Source organism: Entelurus aequoreus, linkage group LG26 (assembly GCF_033978785.1).
Source record: "Entelurus aequoreus isolate RoL-2023_Sb linkage group LG26, RoL_Eaeq_v1.1, whole genome shotgun sequence".
Taxonomy (NCBI): domain Eukaryota; kingdom Metazoa; phylum Chordata; class Actinopteri; order Syngnathiformes; family Syngnathidae; genus Entelurus; species Entelurus aequoreus.
In genome coordinates, this window is record NC_084756.1 from 2,085,544 (window position 1) to 2,108,070 (window position 22,527).

General features: G+C 37.4%; 1 protein-coding gene across 1 annotated transcript in view; it reads left to right on the forward strand.

The window, feature by feature from the left end:
* The window catches only part of LOC133643350 (plexin-A2-like), a 302,471-nt gene that overhangs the window by 267,854 nt on the left and 12,090 nt on the right, over window positions 1-22,527 (forward strand). The window contains exons 25-28 of the mRNA XM_062037842.1: window positions 9,102-9,261; window positions 14,074-14,177; window positions 16,794-16,890; window positions 17,083-17,282. Coding sequence (XP_061893826.1) covers window positions 9,102-9,261; window positions 14,074-14,177; window positions 16,794-16,890; window positions 17,083-17,282 — 561 coding nt within the window. The remainder of the gene's footprint in view (window positions 1-9,101; window positions 9,262-14,073; window positions 14,178-16,793; window positions 16,891-17,082; window positions 17,283-22,527) is intronic.

Here is a 22,527-nt window from a genome sequence, read left to right on the forward strand (position 1 = left end):
TATTACCTCTTCTTCTGCAGACATTACTACTTGTATTACTGATTTACCTCTTCTTCTGCAGACATTACTACTTTTATTACTAGTTTACCTCCTCTTCTGCAGACATTACTGGTTCTTTTACTAGTTTACCTCTTCTTCTGCAGACATTACTACTTGTATTACTAGTTTACCTCTTCTTCTGCAGACATTACTACTTGTATTACTAGTGTACCTCTTCTTCTGTAGACATTACTACTTTTATTACTAGTTTACCTCCTCTTCTGCAGACATTACTGGTTCTTTTACTAGTTTACCTCTTCTTCTGCAGACATTAATACTTGTATTACTAGTTTACCTCCTCTTCTGCAGACATTACTGGTTTTATTACTAGTTTACCTCCTCTTCTGCAGACATTACTAGTTGTATTACTAGTTTACCTCTTCTTCTGCAGACATTACTACTTTTATTACTAGTTTACCTCTTCTTCTGCAGACATTACTGGTTGTATTACTAGTTTACCTTTTCTTCTGCAGACATTATTGGTTTTATTACTAGTTTACCTCCTCTTCTGCAGACATTACTAGTTGTATTACTAGTTTAGCACTTCTGTAGACATTACTACTTGTATTACTAGTTTACTTCTTCTTCTGCAGACATTACTACTTGTATTACTAGTTTACTTCTTCTTCTGCAGACATTACTACTTTTATTACTACCGTATTTCCTTGAATTGGCGCAGGGAATATAGTATTCGCACGTCTAGAATTACTGCCGGGTCAAACTCGTTTCTCAAAATAATTAACGCATGCTTGGCCTTATCGCCGGTTTATTATTGAAGCTGGATCAAATTCGTTTCGCAAAATATTAATTTTATTATCGCATGTCTATAATTTTCACCGGGTCAAACTCGTTTCGCAAAATATTTAGCATATGGCTAGAACTTCCACCGGGTCAAATTCGTTACGTCACGAGTGACGCATCTGTCCTCATTTTCAAAATGGAGGAAGCTGCTTGTAGTAGTTTACAATCGCACAAAGGAAACAAGATAAAGAGCTATTCAGTTGGATTTAAGGTCCAAGCTATTGAATACCGGTACAGTATGCTAAAGAGAACAGTAAGCAGCTATGTTTTATTAATATACCGTAGCTGCGTGTGTGAAATACTGTATAAGTCATTAAATGACTCCCGCCTCCTGGTGGTAGAGGGCGCTGCCGCGCTAGTGATCCTTCTTGCGACTTCCGGTACTGCAGAAGAAGTGAACACACGCAGCAAGAGATTTTTTTCTCTTTCATTTTAACAAGGAGGGTATCTAAAATAAAACAGTTTTCTAAACTGGACTTTCAATGGAAGCAGGAGGTAATAATTAAAGGAATATCTCCATCGAAACAGAGACTTTTAAAACTGAAGAAAGAAAATAAGGAAGACTTCTATAAACAAGTTATCGATGCTTTTGGTCAGAAGGAGCTGCAAATGGACTCCATTTATAAGTACAGGTAAGACCATAATAACGTTTTTTTTAATTAAATGTGCTTTTCATGATGGTATGCTTACATCACACTCAAAGCGCACGCCTAAATTTTATGGATTCCTTTTGGTAAACGCCGGAGTGAGAAGAGGTTTTAAAATAATTACCGCATGCACGGCCATCCCGCCGGTTTCCGGTAAACGCAGGAGTGACAGGAGGTTTTAAATTAATTAACGCCCCTGCGGCTATTCAAGGAAATACGGTAGTTTACCTCCTCTTCTGCAGACATTAGTAGTTGTATTACTAGTTTACCTCTTCTTCTGCAGACATTACTAGTTCTATTACTAGTTTCCCGCTTCTGCCATCCTAGTCAATGCCGTTGTGTCCATGGGCAAGACACTTTACCCACCTGCTCCCAGTGCCACCCACACTGCTTTAAATGTAACTTAGATATTGGCTTTCACTATGTAAAGCGCTTTGAGTCACTAGAGAAAAGCGCTATATAAATATAATTCACTTCACTTCACTATTCCTTCAGGAATTGCCTCATCTAGTTGTGTATTTTTTACAATGGAGCAAAACATCACAAAAATGTAACAAACAGCAAAATATGAATGCAAAGTGTAATAAACACCTACAATATGATATAATATCAATTTTATGCAGACATTTGTTGTAAAAATTAGCTTCCGCATCTGTTTCTGACACGTGTTTCGGGCTGGCTGCTCTGAAAACAAACCCCGCCCACTCTGGTTTGTTCCTGGTCAGAGCTGCTCTGACGTAGATTACCGTAATAACTCCTATAACACCCAAAAGTGCAGATTTCGACCATTGAAATACTTTCTATTAGGGATGTCGATAAATGCCGATAAATACTTTAAAATGTAATATCGGAATGTATCTGTATTGGTTTCAAAATTATCGGTATCGGTTTCAAAAAGTAAAATGTATGACTTTTTAAAACGCCGCTGTGTACACGGACGTAGGGAGAGGTACAGAGCGCCAATAAACCTTAAAGGCACTGCCTTTGCGTACCGGCCCAGTCACATAATATCTACGGCTTTTCACACACATAAGTGAATGCCATACATACTTGGTCAACAGCCATACAGGTCACACTGAGGGTGGACGTATAAACAACTTTAACACTGTTAAAAATATGCGCCACACTGTGAACCCACACCAAACAGGAATGACTAACACATTTCGGGAGAACATCCGCACCGTAACACAACATAAACACAACAGAACAAATACCCAGAACCCCTTGCAGCACTAACGCTTCCGGGACGCTACAATATAGTACGCTACCCCCTACACCCCCCCCCCCCACCTCAACCTCCTCATGCTCTCTCAGGGAGAGCATGTCCCAAATTCCAAGCTGCTGTTTTGAGGCATGTTAAAAAAATAATGCACTTCGTGACTTCAACAATAAATATGGCAGTGCCATGTTGGCATTTTTTTTCCATAACTTGAGTTGATTTATTTTGGAAAACATTGTTACATTGTTTAATGCATCCAGCGGGGCATCACAACAAAATTAGGGATAATAATGTGTTCATTCCACAACTGTATAAATCGGTATCGGTTGATATCGGAATCTGTAATTAAGAGTTGGACAATATCGGGATATCGTTTTGATGTTAAAGGTCTAAAAATATGATGTAAAAATCGTACGGCAGTCCGGATTGAAAATCTTAATGAGCCGCATGTGGCCCGCGGGCCATATTTTGCCACGGTCTGTTTTAGGTTTTGGTCTCCAGCAGCCTGGCCAATCAGAGCAGGTCATTAGCGCTTCAAAAAGTAATGCTGCTCCTTGCTCAAGGTCTGCTTTCCCTGCTCTGCAAGGCAAATGTACTTCCTGTTTGATACCAGCAGAATCCTCACATGCTGCACAGTAAGAAAAGGACAAAGATACTGCAGGATTATAAGAGAAGCAAGCCAACAGAAGAGAGAAAGAGAGAGTGCATTTGATTATAGTTTGCTGCCAAGGTTAGTGAAAGCTGTCTGACATTTCAACAAGAATCACTTTCAATACAGACATAATGTCTGGGTTGTTTTTCTGCAAGAAATGTGTGGTTTGACAAAGCGAAGGTCAGGTTTACATACTGGAGCACACAAAGTGGATGACTTCATTACAAAGGAAAAGGAGTCATCAGTGGCTGAGTTGGCTTAAAGGGGAACCGCACTTTATTTTTGGAACGTTGCCTATCATTAACGATCCTTATAAGAGACGAGAAAACATGTTGTTTTTTTGCATTCTCATTTGTAATAGTAGGCTCATTCTAGGCGGCTAGCAATGGTGCTAATGGGAATAATCCAGTCTGCCATTACATCACTATAAAAATGCATCCAAAAAGCGCCAACAAAACAACTTTTTACATGTCTTGACATGAATAGTAACCAAGTGTTAGCGATATTGCTATTATAAGTGGCCTAGTGGTTAGAGTGTCCGCCCTGAGATCGGTAGGTTGTGAGTTCAAACCCCAGCCGAGTCATACCAAAGACTATAAAAATGGGACCCATTAACCTCCTGCTTGGCACTCAGCATCAAGGGTTGGAATTGGGGGTTAAATCACCAAAAATTATTCCCGGGCGCGGCACCGCTGCTGCTCACTGCTCCCCTCACCTCCCAGGGGGTGGAACAAGGGGATGGGTCAAATGCAGAAGACACATTTCACCACACCTAGTGTGTGTGTGTGACAATCATTGGTACTTTAACTTAACTTAAGCGCTAACTACAAAACCCAAAACCAGTGAAGTTGTCACGTTGTGTGATTGGTAAATAAAAACCGAATACAATGATTTGCAAATCCTTTACAACTTATATTCAATTGAATAGACTGCAAAGACAAGATACTTAATGTTTGATCTGGAACACTTTGTTATTTTTTGCAAATATTAGCTCATTTGGAATTTGATGCCTACAACATGTTTCAAAAAAGCTGGCACAAGTTGCAAAAAAGACTGAGAAAGTTGAGGAATGCTCATCAAACACTAATTTGGAACATCCCACAGGTGAACAGGCTAATTGGGAACAGGTGGGTGCCATGATTGGGTATAAAAGCAGCTTCCATGAAATGGTCAGTCATTCACAAACAAGGATGGGGCGAGGGTCACCACTTTGTGAACAAATGCATGGGCAAAAATGTTTAAGAACATTACTCAACCAGCAATTGCAAGGAATTTAGGGATTTCACCATCTACGCTCCGTAATATCATCAAAAGGTTCAGAGAATCTTTAGAAATCACTGCACGTAAGCAGCAAAAGCTGAAAACTAACATTGAATGCCCGTGATCTTCGATCCCTCAGGCGGTACTGCATCAAAAAGTGACATCAGTGTGTAAAGGATATCACCACATGGGCTCAGGAACACTTCAGAAAACCACTGACAGTAACTACAGTTGGTCGCTACATCTGTAAGTGCAAGTTAAAACCGTACTATGCAAAGCGAAAGCCATTTATCAACAACACCCAGAAACGCAGCCGGCTTCGCTGGGCCCGAGCTCATCTAAGATGGACTGATGCAAAGTGTAAAAGTGTTCTGTGGTCTAACGAGTCCACATTGCAAATTGTTTTTGGAAACTGTGGACGTGGTGTCCTCCGGACCACAGAGGAAAAGAACCATCCGGACTGTTCTAGGCGCAAAGTGTAAAAGGCAGCATGTGTGATGGTATGGGGGTGTATTAGTGCCCAAGACATGGGTAACTTACACATCTGTGAAGGCACCATTAATGCTGAAAGGTACATACAGGTTTTGGAGTAACCTATGTTGCCATCCAAGCAACGTTATCATGGACGCCCCTGCTTATTTTAGCAAGAGAATGCCAAGCCACGTGTAAACAACAGCGTGGCTTCATAGTAAAAGAGTGCGGGTATTAGACTGGCCTGCCTGCAGTCCAGACCTGTCTCCCATTTTAAAATATGTGGCACATTATAAATCGGAGTCCCTGGACTGTTGAACAACTTTAGCTGTACATCAAGCAAGAATGGGAAAGAATTCCACTTCATAAATGTGTCTCCTCAGTTCCCAAACGTTTACTGAGTGTTGTTAAAAGGAAAGTCCATGTAACACAGTGGTAAAAATGCCCCTGTGCCAACTTTTTTGCAATGTGTTGCTGCCATTAAATTTAAAGTTAATGATGATTTGCAAAAAAAAAATTCAGTTTCTCAGTTTGAACATTAAGTATCTTGTCTTTGCAATCCATACAATTGAATATAAGTTGAAAAGGATTTGCAAATCATTGTATTCTGTTTTTATTTACCATTTACATACCGTGCCAACTTCACTGCTTTTGGTTTTTGTGATCACAGAGCGCTAACCGGCTTGTGTATCGACATACTGAGCTGCAGCATCAACTCGGTAAAAGTTCATTCTAAATGATAAATCATGCTTCTCACCTTGATAGTAGAAGGTTGTAGAAGTGTTTTTGTCTATGAAATTCAACTAACACCCGGAGAGAAAGACACGAAAAGACGCTCGATTCAGGCAACTTTTTTTTAATCCCTTGTGTGGATTATTAAATAATTCTTCATCTAAAAGGGAAGATATGAACATAAGTCGGCATCCCGGTGAGAGCAGACGTTGTACAGTAAGTGATTGTTTATTATGTTTATACTGTATTTTCCAGCGCACCGGCATATAAGCCGCACCCACTAAATTTTAGAAGAAAAAAATATGTTTCCATATATAAGCCGCAGATATATACGTTGTGAAATTAGTTATTTACGCAGAAATATTTTGTAAATGTTTATTTACACACCTTAATTGTTTCCAAATGGTGTCTGTAACACGGCAGTAAAACAGCGGATCAAACAAAACAGAAGTCCTCGTCATGGACCCACTCGCTGCGGAAGCTAGCTCTCCGATCAGCTAAACAGACTCAATAACTCCACGCTGACGTTATGGTGAATTTACTGAGGAATTTGTGAAACTGAAACAACACAAAATGAATGCCGGACACTCGTAAACGTGTTAGCATATTAGCTAATGCTAACGACGCTACCTTCATTACATTACGATCGCACGTACAAATATGCATGAAAACACTCATACAGACATCACACATGAGACACTTTAGTAAGTAAGAATTGTTTTAGTTATATTGTAAAACTTATAAACGTTGCTTGGAGTGATGAAGGAAGAATCCATTCAAGTAGAAATGCTGTGGACGGTTTTACTTATCAGTTCCAGGCATTAAAACAGGAAGTACATTTTCAACCCGCAACACCTGCAGTGAGCAAACTTGTCCATAAGATGGCGCCATAGCACAAACAATAACACACTTAACCAGTGTCTTTGCTAGTTTTTTTAGTTTTATTTAAATCAGTTGCATTATTATTATTATGGCACCATTTTATAAGTTCTAAGCATAGGGAATAGTCCAGAATTTATGGTATATCTTGTTTAGCACTTAGCAATACTGCTACATGATGCTTAGTGTTTGACTAAAGCTGCATCTGTTTAGCACACAGCTTCTATAACTTGTACATCATGGTCATTATATTTAGGCTCAAAACAAAAGTTTCTGGATTATTATTTGTCCCAAAGTAGTCTTTGTTGTCTCTCATCAAGTCTGCCATGATTAGTAGTGTTGTGATATGTCTGTGAAATTAATAAATATGATCAAAATACATAAATATTACATGTTATTATGAATGTTACATGACATATATACTTACATCATGTATATATTACATGTTATTATGAATGTTACATTACATATAAATGATAATGATGAATGGGTTATACTTGTTTAGCGCTTTTCTACCTTCAAGGTACTCAAAGCGCTTTGACAGTATTTCCACATTTACCCATTCACACACACATTCACACACTGATGGCGGGAGCTGCCATGCAAGGCGCTAACCAGCAGCCATCAGGAGCAAGGGTGAAGTGTCTTGCTCAAGGACACAACGGACGTGACTAGGATGGTAGAAGGTGGGTATTGAACCCCAGTAACCAGCAACCCTCTGATTTCTGGCACGGCCACTCTACCAACTTCGCCACGCCGTCCCTATATATACTTACATCATGTATATATTACATGTTATTATGAATGTTACTACATTACATATATACTTACATCATGTATATATTACATGTTATTATGAATGTTACTACATTACATATATACTTACATCATGTATATATTACATGTTATTCTGAATGTTACTACATTACATATATACTTACATCATGTATATATTACATGTTATTATGAATGTTGCATTACATATATACTTACATCATGTATATATTACATGTTGTTATGAATGTTACATTACATATATACTTACATCATGTATATATTACATGTTATTATGAATGTTACGACATGACATATATACTTACATCATGTATATATTACATGTTATTATGAATGTTACGACATGACATATATACTTACATCATGTATATATTACATGTTATTATGAATGTTACATTACATATATACTTACATCATGTATATATTACATGTTATTATGAATGTTACTACATTACATATATACTTACATCATGTATATATTACATGTTATTATGAATGTTACTACATGACATATATACTTACATCATGTATATATTACATGTTATTATGAATGTTACGACATTACATATATACTTACATCATGTATATATTACATGTTATTATGAATGTTACATGACATATATACTTACATCATGTATATATTACATGTTATTATGAATGTTACATTACATATATACTTACATCATGTATATATTACATGTTATTATGAATGTTACGACATTACATATATACTTACATCATGTATATATTACATGTTATTATGAATGTTACGACATTACATATATACTTACATCATGTATATATTACATGTTATTATGAAGGTTACATGACATATATACTTACATCATGTATATATTACATGTTATTATGAATGTTACATTACATATATACTTACATCATGTATACATTACATGTTATTATGAATGTTACTACATTACATAAATACTTACATCATGTACAGTATATATTACATATTAATATGAATGTTACTACATTACATAAATACTTACATCATGTACAGTATATATTACATGTTATTATGAATGTTACATTACATATATACTTACATCATGTATATATTACATATTATTATGAATGTTACTACATTACATACTGTACATACTTACATGCATATAGGAGTGCTTTATAGGCTTAAAAGAGCAACTCTCATTGATTCCATTGTTAGCTGACTTTTGCTAAAGTTTTTTTACAAGTTAGAATGCATTCAAAAAATACATAAGGATTATGAATGATCGGCAAAATTCTAAAAAAAAAAAGCAGTTTTTGTGTAATAGTTCAAAAAGGTTTTAGTCACCATGAAGCGGTCTGAAGGGTAGCTTAATATCAGGCTGCCTGTTCCGCCACCGGACCGTCAGTACAACTTCTCCCCGAGGCTTAGACTTCCATCCTGTGACAAGATGACAGCTCTGTGATCGCGGTGTCAGGCAGCGGCAGAGTGTCTCATTACTTGTTTAAAGCTGCATCCTCTAGGTGTGAAATTACATTTCGGCCCCAGATCCTCTCCGGCGGGACACAGCCTGGAGAGGAGTGACTCAGGAAGAGGACTTAGCTGGCAAGTAACACTCTTCTCTTCTGTCTGTCCCAGACTCTGAGCTGCGTGAACCCCGACAACGAGAACAGCCCCGAGATCGCCGTCAAGGTGCTCAACTGCGACACCATCACCCAGGTGAAGGAGAAGATCCTGGACGCGGTCTACAAGAACATGCCCTGCTCTCAGCGGCCCCGGGCTGCGGACATGGACCTGGGTGAGGCTGCCGTCATCCACACAAGTTTGAGTTTCTACAAGAGTTGTGCGGGTTTCCTACTAAAAATAGACGACCGTACATCGAAAATCCAGAAAAGTGTGTGCGCAAGTAAAAATTCAGATGTCCAGTCGTGGTCAAAACTTTACAATTATGAATGTTACGACATGACATATATACTTACATCATGTATATATTACATGTTATTATGAATGTTACTACATGACATATATACTTACATCATGTATATATTACATGTTATTATGAATGTTACTACATGACATATATACTTACATCATGTATATATTACATGTTTTTATGAATGTTACTACATGACATATATACTTACATCATGTATATATTACATGTTATTATGCATGTTACTACATTACATATACACTTACATCATGTATATATTACATGTTATTATGAATGTTACTACATGACATATATACTTACATCATGTATATATTACATGTTATTATGAATGTTACTACATGACATATATACTTACATCATGTATATATTGCATGTTATTATGCATGTTACTACATTACATATATACTTACGTCATGTATATATTACATGTTATTATGCATGTTACTACATGACATATATACTTACATCATGTATATATTACATGTTATTATGAATGTTACTACATGACATATATACTTACATCATGTATATATTACATGTTATTATGAATGTTACTACATGACATATATACTTACATCATGTATATATTACATGTTATTATGAATGTTACTACATTACATATATACTTACATCATGTATATATTACATGTTATTATGAATGTTACTACATGACATATATACTTACATCATGTATATATTACATGTTATTATGAATGTTACTACATGACATGTATACTTACATCATGTATATATTACATGTTATTATGAATGTTACTACATTACATATATACTTACATCATGTATATATTACATGTTATTATGAATGTTACGACATTACATATATACTTACATCATGTATATATTACATGTTATTATGAATGTTACTACATTACATATATACTTAAGAACATAATGTCATGGCTGTCTTGAGTTTCCAATCATTTCTACAACTCTTATTTGTTTGTGATAGAGTGATTGGAGCACATACTTTTTGGTCACAAAAAATATTCATGGAGTTTGCTTCTTTTATGAATTTATTATGGGTCTACTGAAAATGTGAGCAAATGTGCTGGGTCAAAAGTATACATACAGCAATGTCAATATTTGCTTACATGTCCCTTGGCAAGTTTCACTGCAATGAGGCGCTTTTGGTAGCCATCCACAAGCTTCTGCTTGAATTTTTGACCACTCCTCTCGACTAAATTGGTGCAGTTCAGCTAAATGTGTTGCTTTTCTGACATGGACTTGTTTCTTCAGCATTGTCCACACGTTTAAGTCAGGACTTTGGCAAGGCCATTCTAAAACCTTCATTCTAGCCTGATTTAGCCATTCCTTTACCATTTTTGACGGATGTTTGGGGTCATTGTCCTGTTGGAACACCCAACTGCGCCCAAGACCCAACCTCCGGGCTGATGATATTAGGTTGTCCTGAAGAATTTGGAGATAATCCTCCTTTTTCATTGTCCCATTTACTCTCTGTAAAGCACCAGTTCCATTGGCAGCAAAACAGGCCCAGAGCATAATACTACCACCACCATGCTTGACAGTAGACATGGTGTTCCTGGGAGTACAGGCCTCCATCTTTTCTCCTCCAAACATATTGCTGGGTATTGTGGCTAAACAGCTCCATTTTTGTTTCATCTGACCACGGAACTTTCCTCCAGAAGGTCTTATATTTGTCCATGTAATGGACTCATACAAAAAGTGCACTGGATTATAGGGCGCATTAAAGGGGTCATATTATGATTATTTTCTACATTGGTCTACATAACATGTAATGGTGGTTCTTTGGTCAAAATGTTGCATAGATGATGTTTTACACATCATCTTCAAGTCGCTTTCTGACCGTCGCTTAAGGATGTCTTGTGGGCTGTCCTATTTACGTGCCTCCACTTCGACAGCGTCTAGTCACCGTCATCTTTGTTGTAGCAGTGTAGCGTGCAAGGACGGGAGTGGAATAAGTGTCAACAGATGGAGCTAACTGTTTTAATGACATTCAGACTTGACTTCAATCCAGACACTTGTAAACATGTTACATATTAGCTAATGCTAACAACGTTAGCTTCATTACATTACGATAGCACATACAAATATGCATGAAAGCACTCCTACATACATCACACATGGGACGCTTTGGTAGGTAAGAATTGTTTATATTAATTATTAATTTTTTATGTTATATTGTAAAACTTCTAAACATTGCTTGGAGTGATGAACAAAGAATCCAGACCAGTAAAAACGCTACGGACGGTTTTACTTCCATTTGAAGGCATTAAAACAGGAAGTATCAATCAATCAATGTTTATTTATATAGCCCTAAATCACAAGTGTCTCAAAGGGCTGTACAAGCCACAACGACATCCGCGGTACAGAGCCCACATAAGGGCAAGGAAAAACTCACAACCCCAATGGTACATTTTGAACCCATTTTCAAACTCTTCCAAAAGATGGCACTATAGCACAAACAACAACACATCTTTTCAGTGTCTCTGCTTGTGTTTAATGAAAACTATGAAACACGGAACATCGTGGCCGTTAGCAAAGACAAATCTATAAATTTGCGGCATTGTTTCATAAGCCACAGGGTTCAATGCATGGGGAAAAAAAGTAGTGGCTTACAGTCAGCAGTGTTGGGTTAGTTACTGAAAACCAGTAACTAGTTACAGTTACTAGTTACTTTATTTCAAAAGTAACTCAGTTACTAACTCAGTTACTTACACCAAAAAGTAATGCGTTACTGTAAAAAGTAACTACTTAGTTACTTCTATTTTATTTTTATTTTTTATTTTTTTATTTTTTTAAGGCCCCTTTAATTCCCTTTTAGCCTTCATGTCAGTACTGTTATTGCACTGGAGAATAATACAATATGTTGTATCACTGAACTCTGCTAAGCAATGTGGTCTACATACAACACACAAAGACAAAGATATGTTTCAAAGGGCCAATTTGTTTCAGACCAGAAGAAATTGACAAAACTATTTTAAATAGCTGCAACATAACATACATACTGTAAGTAACAAACAGCATAATAACAACATAGCTGTAAACCAAAGAAGGCACACACTACATACACAAAGCCTAACCAGGCGTTTTTTTCTCTCAAGGAATTGTGAAATAAAATCATGTCTGAAGCCCAGAACACTCTACACATTTCACCAGTTTTAGTTTAGAGATAAGGAAAGATTGGTCTGGCCCACTAGGAACCCTCTTTATGTTTGTGAACTTTATATTTACAGTGAGGTGATAATCAAACACTCTAGAAGTCTAGAATGAAAGCGTATATAAGAGAATTGAAAGTGTGTGTGTACCTTCAGTGATGAATGATGAGCAGAGGCAGAGTTTGGAGTGTTTTCTTTAGCTCGCTTTCCATGTTTATGTACTCACTGTCCAAGTACGTGAAAATGTTTTCCGTGCCATTTGCTGTTTTACGCCCGATAGCATGCTAATTAGCTGCCTGAAAGCGGGTGACTCCACTGTAGAAATAGCCTGCATGTCTCCTAGCACATACGCTGCAATGGCTCTAGCAATTTGTCCTGGCTAGCAGTCCCTCCATTAAAATCCAGCCGCTGTTGTTTAGATGGTGTTAGAGGTGAAGTGTCTCTCTCTTTACTAGCTTCGTCGAAGTGTGTTGCTTTTGTAGCTGTTTCAGCAGATTTGAATTGCTGTTTTGGGCAGTAGATGGGATCGTTGATCCAAGACACAACTTACATTGAACTAAAATGTTCTTTGCTTTGTGCTCGACAAAAGAAAAGTAGTGAGCGTATCTCCATGTTAAGAAACTCGACTTTGGCACCGCCATGATGTCTTGTTAGTAAACACAGACCCCCCCCCCCCCCACACACACACACACACACACACACACACACGCAGCGCGCCTCTTCTCCCGCACCTCTTTTCAGCTCTCCAGTCAAACACACTCAGATCTTCTCAGTTTCTAGCCGATACTACATGAAAAATAACGCAGTAACGCATCATGCAGTAACGGTAACTGAGTTACTGAATATAAAAAATAACGAGTTAGACTACTAGTTACTGCCGAAAATAACGGCATTACAGTAACGCGTTACTTTGTAACGCGTTAGTCCCAACACTGATAGTCAGTAGGTGTTTACAATTTCTATTTAAAAAAAGGTTAATAGGTGTAAAGACGTTTAAAGGTACATAGTAGGTAGTAACGCTATGGACGGCTAGAAGATGGAACGGCACTTGTACTTCTGGTTGAAAGCTCAGTGTAAACAGAAGGGCAATGCAGCCCCTGTAGTGAGCAAACTAGTCCAAAAGATGGCGCCAAAGCACAAACAACAACACACCTAACCAGAGTCAGTTGCATTGAAGAAAAATCCATATTAGCCGCACCGTTTAATAAGCTGCAGGGTTCAAAGCGTAGGAAAACGTAGCACCTTACGGTCCGGAATTTGCAATACCACTCATACGATCATACATATTTCCAGATTGTTTTTTATGTTATTGTTGCACACCACAATACGTTTTTAGAGGCAAAGATAATCATCTGGAGGAACTTGTGGTGCATAAAATACCACAACTCAGCAACTGCTATGATGCAAAAGGGAAAATAAGTGGACTTAAAAATTGGACACGGTGAGTCCACGAGGAGCGGAAGGCGACAGATTCTTTATTGAGGTGTTCTCCCTACAGAGTGGCGGCAGGGCAGGACGGCTCGTGTGGTCCTTCAGGACGAAGACATCACCACCAAGATCGAGGGCGACTGGAAGAGGCTCAACACGCTGCTGCACTACCAGGTGGGCAAGAAGCCGAGCGCAGTCTTTGGCTCAAGCCTTTTAATGAGCTGCTCAAGGGCATCACGACCACAGAATACCAACACTGACGAGCTCCGTGCTGAACTTGCATATATTCACAGCGCTTCACTGTGTAGAATTTTAAGGTCAAAAATGTTTCTTTGTTTTTTTTTCCATTTTGGAATAAAGCTGTAACATAAGAAAATGTGTAAAAAGTCCAGCACTGGGAGAACTTATATACATGAGATTTCTTAGTTTTTTAAAATGTTTAATACATTAGCAAACATTTTTAAAAACTAGTTTTTCACATTGTCATAATGGGGTATTCTGTGTAGAATTTTAAGGACAAAAATGTTTCTTTGTTTTTTTTCCATTTTGGAATAAGGCTGTAACATAAGAAAATGTGTAAAAAGTCAAGCACTGGGAATTTTGAGGACAAAAACATTTCATTTTTTTCCATTTTGGAATAAGACTGTAACATAAGAAAATGTGTAAAAAGTCAAGCACTGGGAATTTTGAGGACAAAAACATTTAATTTTTTTCCATTTTGGAATAAGACTGTAACATAAGAAAATGTGTAAAAAGTCAAGCACTGGGAATACTTATATACATGAGATTTTTTTATTTTTTTTATTTTTAATACATTAGCAAACATTTTTAAAAACTACTTTTTTACATTGTCATAATGGGGTATTCTGTGTAGAATTTTAAGGACAAAAATGTTTCTATGTTTTTTTCCATTTTGGAATAAGGCTGTAACATAAGAACATGTGTAAAAAGAGAAGCGCTGGGAATACTTATGTACATGTGATTTCTTAGTTTTTTATTTTTAATAAATTTGCAAAAAATTCTTAAAACTTTTTTTTACATTGTCATAATGGGGTATTGTGTGTAGAATTTTGAGGACAAAAATGTTTCTTTGGTTTTTTTTTCCATTTTGGAATAAGGCTGTAATATAAGAACATGTGTAAAAAGAGAAGCGCTGGGAATACTTATGTACATGTGATTTCTTAGTTTTTTATTTTTAATAAATTTGCAAAAAATTCTTAAAACTTTTTTTTACATTGTCATAATGGGGTATTGTGTGTAGAATTTTGAGGACAAAAAACATTTTTTTTTTTTTGGAATAAGACTGTAACATAAGAAAATGTGTAAAAAGTCAAGCACTGGGAATACTTATATACATGAGATTTTTTATTTTTAATACATTAGCAAACATTTTTAAATACTACTTTTGTACATTGTCATAATGGAGTATTCTGTGTAGAATTTTAAGGACGAAAATGTTTTTTTTTTTTTTTTTCCATTTTGGAATAAGGCTGTAACATAAGAACATGTGTAAAAACAGAAGCGCTGGGAATACTTATGTACATGTGTTTCTTAGTTTTTTATTTTAATAAATTTGCAAAGAATTCTAAAAACTTTTTTTTACATTGTCATAATGGGGTATTGTGTGTAGAATTTTGAGGACAAAAACATTTATTTTTTTTAGGGATGTCCGATAATGGCTTTTTGCCGATATCCGATATTACGATATTGTCCAACTCTTTAATTACCGATACCGATATCAACCGATACCGATATCAACCGATATATGCAGTCGTGGAATTAACACATTATTATGCCTAATTTGGACAACCAGGTATGGTGAAGATAAGGTACTTTTTAAAAAAATTAGTAAAATAAGATAAATAAATTAAAAACATTTTCTTGAATAAAAAAGAAAGTACACAATATAAAAACAGTTACATAGAAACTAGTAATGAATGAAAATTTGTAAAATTAACTGTTAAAGGTTAGTACTATTAGTGGACCAGCAGCACGCACAATCATGTGTGCTTACGGACTGTATCCCTTGCAGACTGTATTGATATATATAATGTAGGAACCAGAATATTAATAACAGAAAGAAACAACCCTTTTGTGTGAATGAGTGTAAATGGGGGAGGGAGGTTTTTTGGGTTGGTGCACTAATTGTAAGTGTATCTTGTGTTTTTTATGTTGATTTAATAAAAAAAACAACAACAAAAACAAAACGATACCGATAATAAAAAAACCGATACCGATAATTTCCGATATTACATTTTAACGCATATATCGGCCGATAATATCGGCAGGCCGATATTATCGGACATCTCAAATTTTTTTCCATTTTGGAATAAGGCTGTAACATAAGAACATGTGTAAAAACAGAAGCGCTGGGAATACTTATGTACATATGTTTCTTAGTTTTTTATTTTTAACAAATTTGCAAAGAATTTTAAAAGCTTTTTTTTACATTGTCATAATGGGGTATTGTGTGTAGAATTTTGAGGACAAAAACATTTATTTTTTTCCATTTTGGAATAAGGCTGTAACATAAGAACATGTGTAAAAAGAGAAGCGCTGAGAATACTTATATACATGTGATTCCTCAGGTTTTTAAAAAAAAATAAATTTGCAAACATTTCCAAAAACAACTTTTTTACATTGTCATCATGGGGTATTGTGTGTGGAATTTTGAGGACAAATATTTTTTTTCCATTTTGGAATAAGGTTGTAACATAAAATGTGGAAAAAGTGAATAACTGTATGTTATTCTTGACATGATGTGTGCAAATCTTACCTTTTACCTCCCAGGTGACCGATCGCTGTGTGGTGGCTTTGGTGCCCAAACAAATGTCGTCCTTCAACATTCCGTCCTCAGCCAGCTTCCCAAGAAGCATCAGCAGATACGGTCAGTACCTGAGACAAACCAAATAAAGAAATACCGGGGGTTTTTATTTATGGAAAAGTTGTTTCAAGTTTGAGAGTAAAAAAAAAAAAGAGTAGACAAGAGAAAATCAACAGTCTTCAGTAAACAAAACTGCTGATTCAACAGACTGACTTCCAGCTTCCTGCTTTGTCAACCTGACCTTTGACCCTCCAGGTGTGGACGTGCCCTTCCGCTCCACGCCCACCAGTCCCGACAGCCCCCACTCCCGTGTGCCCATGCTGACCCCCGACCTGGAGAGCGGGGTCAAAGTTTGGCACTTGGTGAAGAACCACGAGCACGGCGACCAGAAGGAGGGCGAGCGAGGCAGCAAGATGGTGTCAGAGATTTACTTGACTCGGCTTCTGGCCACCAAGGTACAGTAGTTGTCACACTTGGTGCAACACTGACTTAATATGAACCACAGGTGTCAAACTCAAGGTCCAGGGGCCGGATCCTTTAACGTGCGCCGTGAAAGCCTGTCAATAATGTGCATGAATAAACAGTAATATTAATAAATTTTATTTAGAATAGGGGTGTCCAAACTACGGCCTGCCATCCTCTTCAATTTGGCTGGCAAGACATCATGAGTTCATTAGAGCATCGCAGCGTGGAGTTCTTTCAAATTAATCTTAGAAACCAGCCAGTCTATAAATGCTACACATTTTCTGAACAACGTATGTAAATCCGATTAATGAACCTTGAAAGTATTTCGAAATAATAGCACAGCATTGACTTCTATGACACAATCCAAACAACCTTCCCTAGTCATGGTGCAAAAAAAACCATAAAGGTCAACACACATGCTCACACATAACACAACCTGCTCACTGAAGTTTGTTGATATCATGAAAAACGTCCAAACACCATTAAAAAAAAAATCTAAATTACACCCATTTAAATGCATTAAGAGTGCATGATGGGAAAAATGTAACACACTTATCTATGTTTGGCACATTTTAGCTGTTTGATATTTCTGATTGATTACAAAACTTGAAGAAAGTCATCACGGAAGTAAACAAGGTAGGAGTCAAACTTTCACATACTCTTTATATCCATTATATCAATGATATAATGGATATGTTTACCTTATCCCAATAAACATCTGTTCAGTATTTTAACATAAAAGTGTTTGATTGTGAGGCATTAAAAGCCACAAAAAGCAACGGGTCCATCAGACCCACAAACGCTGGCTGAATAACAACAATATGAACGTTGCACGGAAAATTTCTCTGCCAGTTTCTGCATCCCACAGGGATTCTTCTTTTGTGTTTCTGCACCTGCGGTTCCCACACAAGGTTGCAACGTTGTTTGTCAACACTGTCTGCTCTTTTTTTCTCGCACAATTGACCCTCTGATGTTCTGTGTACCTACACTCTGTCCTCCTCCTGTCTAGGCGCGCTGTGTCTGTGTGTGTGTGTGTGGTAGTGTGTGTGTGTGTGTGTGTGTGTGTGTGTGTGTGTGTGTGTGTGTGTGTGTGTGTGTGTGTGTGTGTGTGTGTGTGTGTGTGTGTGTGTGTGTGTGTGTGTGTGTGTTTGGGTGGGTGCGTGTGGTACACAGAACATACATTTCCACACTTCTATTAGCCCTGGGTCCAGTGGACATCTAGTCCATAGTGGATCTAACATAATAGTGTGAGAGTCCAGTCCATAGTGGATCTAACATAATAGTGTAAGAGTCCAGTCCATAGTGGATCTAACATAATAGTGAGATTCCAGTCCATAGTGGATCTAACATAATAGTGAGATTCCAGTCCATAGTGGATCTAACATAATAGTGTGAGAGTCCAGTCCATAGTGGATCTAACATAATAGTGTAAGAGTCCAGTCCATAGTGGATCTAACATAATAGTGAGATTCCAGTCCATAGTGGATCTAACATAATAGTGTGAGAGTCCAGTCCATAGTGGATCTAACATAATAGTGTAAGAGTCCAGTCCATAGTGGATCTAACATAATAGTGAGATTCCAGTCCATAGTGGATCTAACATAATAGTGTAAGAATCCAGTCCATAGTGGATCTAACATAATAGTGTGAGAGTCCAGTCCATAGTGGATCTAACATAATAGTGTGAGAGTCCAGTCCATAGTGGATCTAACATAATAGTGTGAGAGTCCAGTCCATAGTGGATCTAACATAATAGTGTGAGAGTCCAGTCCATAGTGGATCTAACATAATAGTGTGAGAGTCCAGTCCATAGTGGATCTAACATAATAATGTGAGAGTCCAGTCCATAGTGGATCTAACATAATAATGTGAGAGTCCAGTCCATAGTGGATCTAACATAATAGTGTGAGAGTCCAGTCCATAGTGGATCTAACATAATAGTGAGAGTCCAGTCCATAGTGGATCTAACATAATAGTGTGAGAGTCCAGTCCATAGTGGATCTAACATAATAGTGAGAGTCCAGTCCATAGTGGATCTAACATAATAATGTGAGAGTCCAGTCCATAGTGGATCTAACATAATAGTGTGAGAGTCCAGTCCATAGTGGATCTAACATAATAATGTGAGAGTCCAGTCTATAGTGGATCTAACATAATAGTGTGAGAGTCCAGTCCATAGTAGGTCTAACATAATAGTGAGAGTCCAGTCCATAGTAGATCTAACATAATAGTGTGAGAGTCCAGTCCATAGTGGATCTAACATAATAATGTGAGAGTCCAGTCCATAGTGGATCTAACATAATAGTGAGAGTCCAGTCCATAGTGGATCTAACATAATAGTGTGAGAGTCCAGTCCATAGTGGATCTAACATAATAGTGTGAGAGTCCAGTCCATAGTGGATCTAACATAATAGTGTGAGAGTCCAGTCCATAGTGGATCTAACATAATAATGTGAGAGTCCAGTCCATAGTGGATCTAACATAATAATGTGAGAGTCCAGTCCATAGTGGATCTAACATAATAGTGTGAGAGTCCAGTCCATAGTGGATCTAACATAATAATGTGAGAGTCCAGTCCATAGTGGATCTAACATAATAATATGAGAGTCCAGTCTATAGTGGATCTAACATAATAGTGTGAGAGTCCAGTCCATAGTGGATCTAACATAATAGTGAGAGTCCAGTCCATAGTGGATCTAACATAATAGTGTGAGAGTCCAGTCCATAGTGGATCTAACATAATAGTGTGAGAGTCCAGTCCATAGTGGATCTAACATAATAATGTGAGAGTCCAGTCCATAGTGGATCTAACATAATAATGTGAGAGTCCAGTCCATAGTGGATCTAACATAATAGTGTGAGAGTCCAGTCCATAGTGGATCTAACATAATAGTGAGAGTCCAGTCCATAGTGGATCTAACATAATAGTGTGAGAGTCCAGTCCATAGTGGATCTAACATAATAGTGAGAGTCCAGTCCATAGTGGATCTAACATAATAATGTGAGAGTCCAGTCCATAGTGGATCTAACATAATAGTGTGAGAGTCCAGTCCATAGTGGATCTAACATAATAATGTGAGAGTCCAGTCTATAGTGGATCTAACATAATAGTGTGAGAGTCCAGTCCATAGTAGATCTAACATAATAGTGAGAGTCCAGTCCATAGTGGATCTAACATAATAGTGTGAGAGTCCAGTCCATAGTGGATCTAACATAATAATGTGAGAGTCCAGTCCATAGTGGATCTAACATAATAATATGAGAGTCCAGTCTATAGTGGATCTAACATAATAGTGTGAGAGTCCAGTCCATAGTGGATCTAACATAATAGTGTGAGAGTCCAGTCCATAGTGGATCTAACATAATAGTGTGAGAGTCCAGTCCATAGTGGATCTAACATAATAATGTGAGAGTCCAGTCCATAGTGGATCTAACATAATAATGTGAGAGTCCAGTCCATAGTGGATCTAACATAATAGTGTGAGAGTCCAGTCCATAGTGGATCTAACATAATAGTGAGAGTCCAGTCCATAGTGGATCTAACATAATAGTGTGAGAGTCCAGTCCATAGTGGATCTAACATAATAGTGAGAGTCCAGTCCATAGTGGATCTAACATAATAATGTGAGAGTCCAGTCCATAGTGGATCTAACATAATAGTGTGAGAGTCCAGTCCATAGTGGATCTAACATAATAATGTGAGAGTCCAGTCTATAGTGGATCTAACATAATAGTGTGAGAGTCCAGTCCATAGTAGATCTAACATAATAGTGAGAGTCCAGTCCATAGTGGATCTAACATAATAGTGTGAGAGTCCAGTCCATAGTGGATCTAACATAATAATTTGAGAGTCCAGTCCATAGTGGATCTAACATAATAGTGAGAGTCCAGTCCATAGTGGATCTAACATAATAGTGTGAGAGTCCAGTCCATAGTGGATCCAACATAATAGTGAGTGTCCAGTCCATAGTGGATCTAACATAATAGTGAGAGTCCAGTCCATAGTGGATCTAACATAATAATGTGAGAGTCCAGTCCATAGTGGATCTAACATAATAGTGAGAGTCCAGTCCATAGTGGATCTAACATAATAATGTGAGAGTCCAGTCCATAGTGGATCTAACATAATAGTGTGAGAGTCCAGTCCATAGTGGATCTAACATAATAATGTGAGAGTCCAGTCTATAGTGGATCCAACATAATAGTGTGAGAGTCCAGTCCATAGTGGATCTAACATAATAGTGAGAGTCCAGTCCATAGTGGATCTAACATAATAGTGTGAGAGTCCAGTCCATAGTGGATCTAACATAATAATGTGAGAGTCCAGTCCATAGTGGATCTAACATAATAGTGAGAGTCCAGTCCATAGTGGATCTAACATAATAGTGTGAGAGTCCAGTCCATAGTGGATCTAACATAATAGTGAGAGTCCAGTCCATAGTGGATCCAACATAATAGTGAGAGTCCAGTCCATAGTGGATCTAACATAATAATGTGAGAGTCCAGTCCATAGTGGATCTAACATAATAATGTGAGAGTCCAGTCCATAGTGGATCTAACATAATAGTGTGAGAGTCCAGTCCATAGTGGATCTAACATAATAATGTGAGAGTCCAGTCTATAGTGGATCTAACATAATAGTGTGAGAGTCCAGTCCATAGTGGATCTAACATAATAGTGAGAGTCCAGTCCATAGTGGATCTAACATAATAGTGTGAGAGTCCAGTCCATAGTGGATCTAACATAATAGTGTGAGAGTCCAGTCCATAGTGGATCTAACATAATAATGTGAGAATCCAGTCCATAGTGGATCTAACATAATAGTGTGAGAGTCCAGTCCATAGTGGATCTAACATAATAGTGAGAGTCCAGTCCATAGTGGATCTAACATAATAGTGTGAGAGTCCAGTCCATAGTGGATCTAACATAATAATGTGAGAGTCCAGTCCATAGTGGATCTAACATAATAATGTGAGAGTCCAGTCCATAGTGGATCTAACATAATAGTGTGAGAGTCCAGTCCATAGTGGATCTAACATAATAATGTGAGAGTCCAGTCTATAGTGGATCTAACATAATAATGTGAGAGTCCAGTCCATAGTAGATCTAACATAATAGTGAGAGTCCAGTCCATAGTGGATCTAACATAATAGTGTGAGAGTCCAGTCCATAGTGGATCTAACATAATAATGTGAGAGTCCAGTCCATAGTGGATCTAACATAATAGTGAGAGTC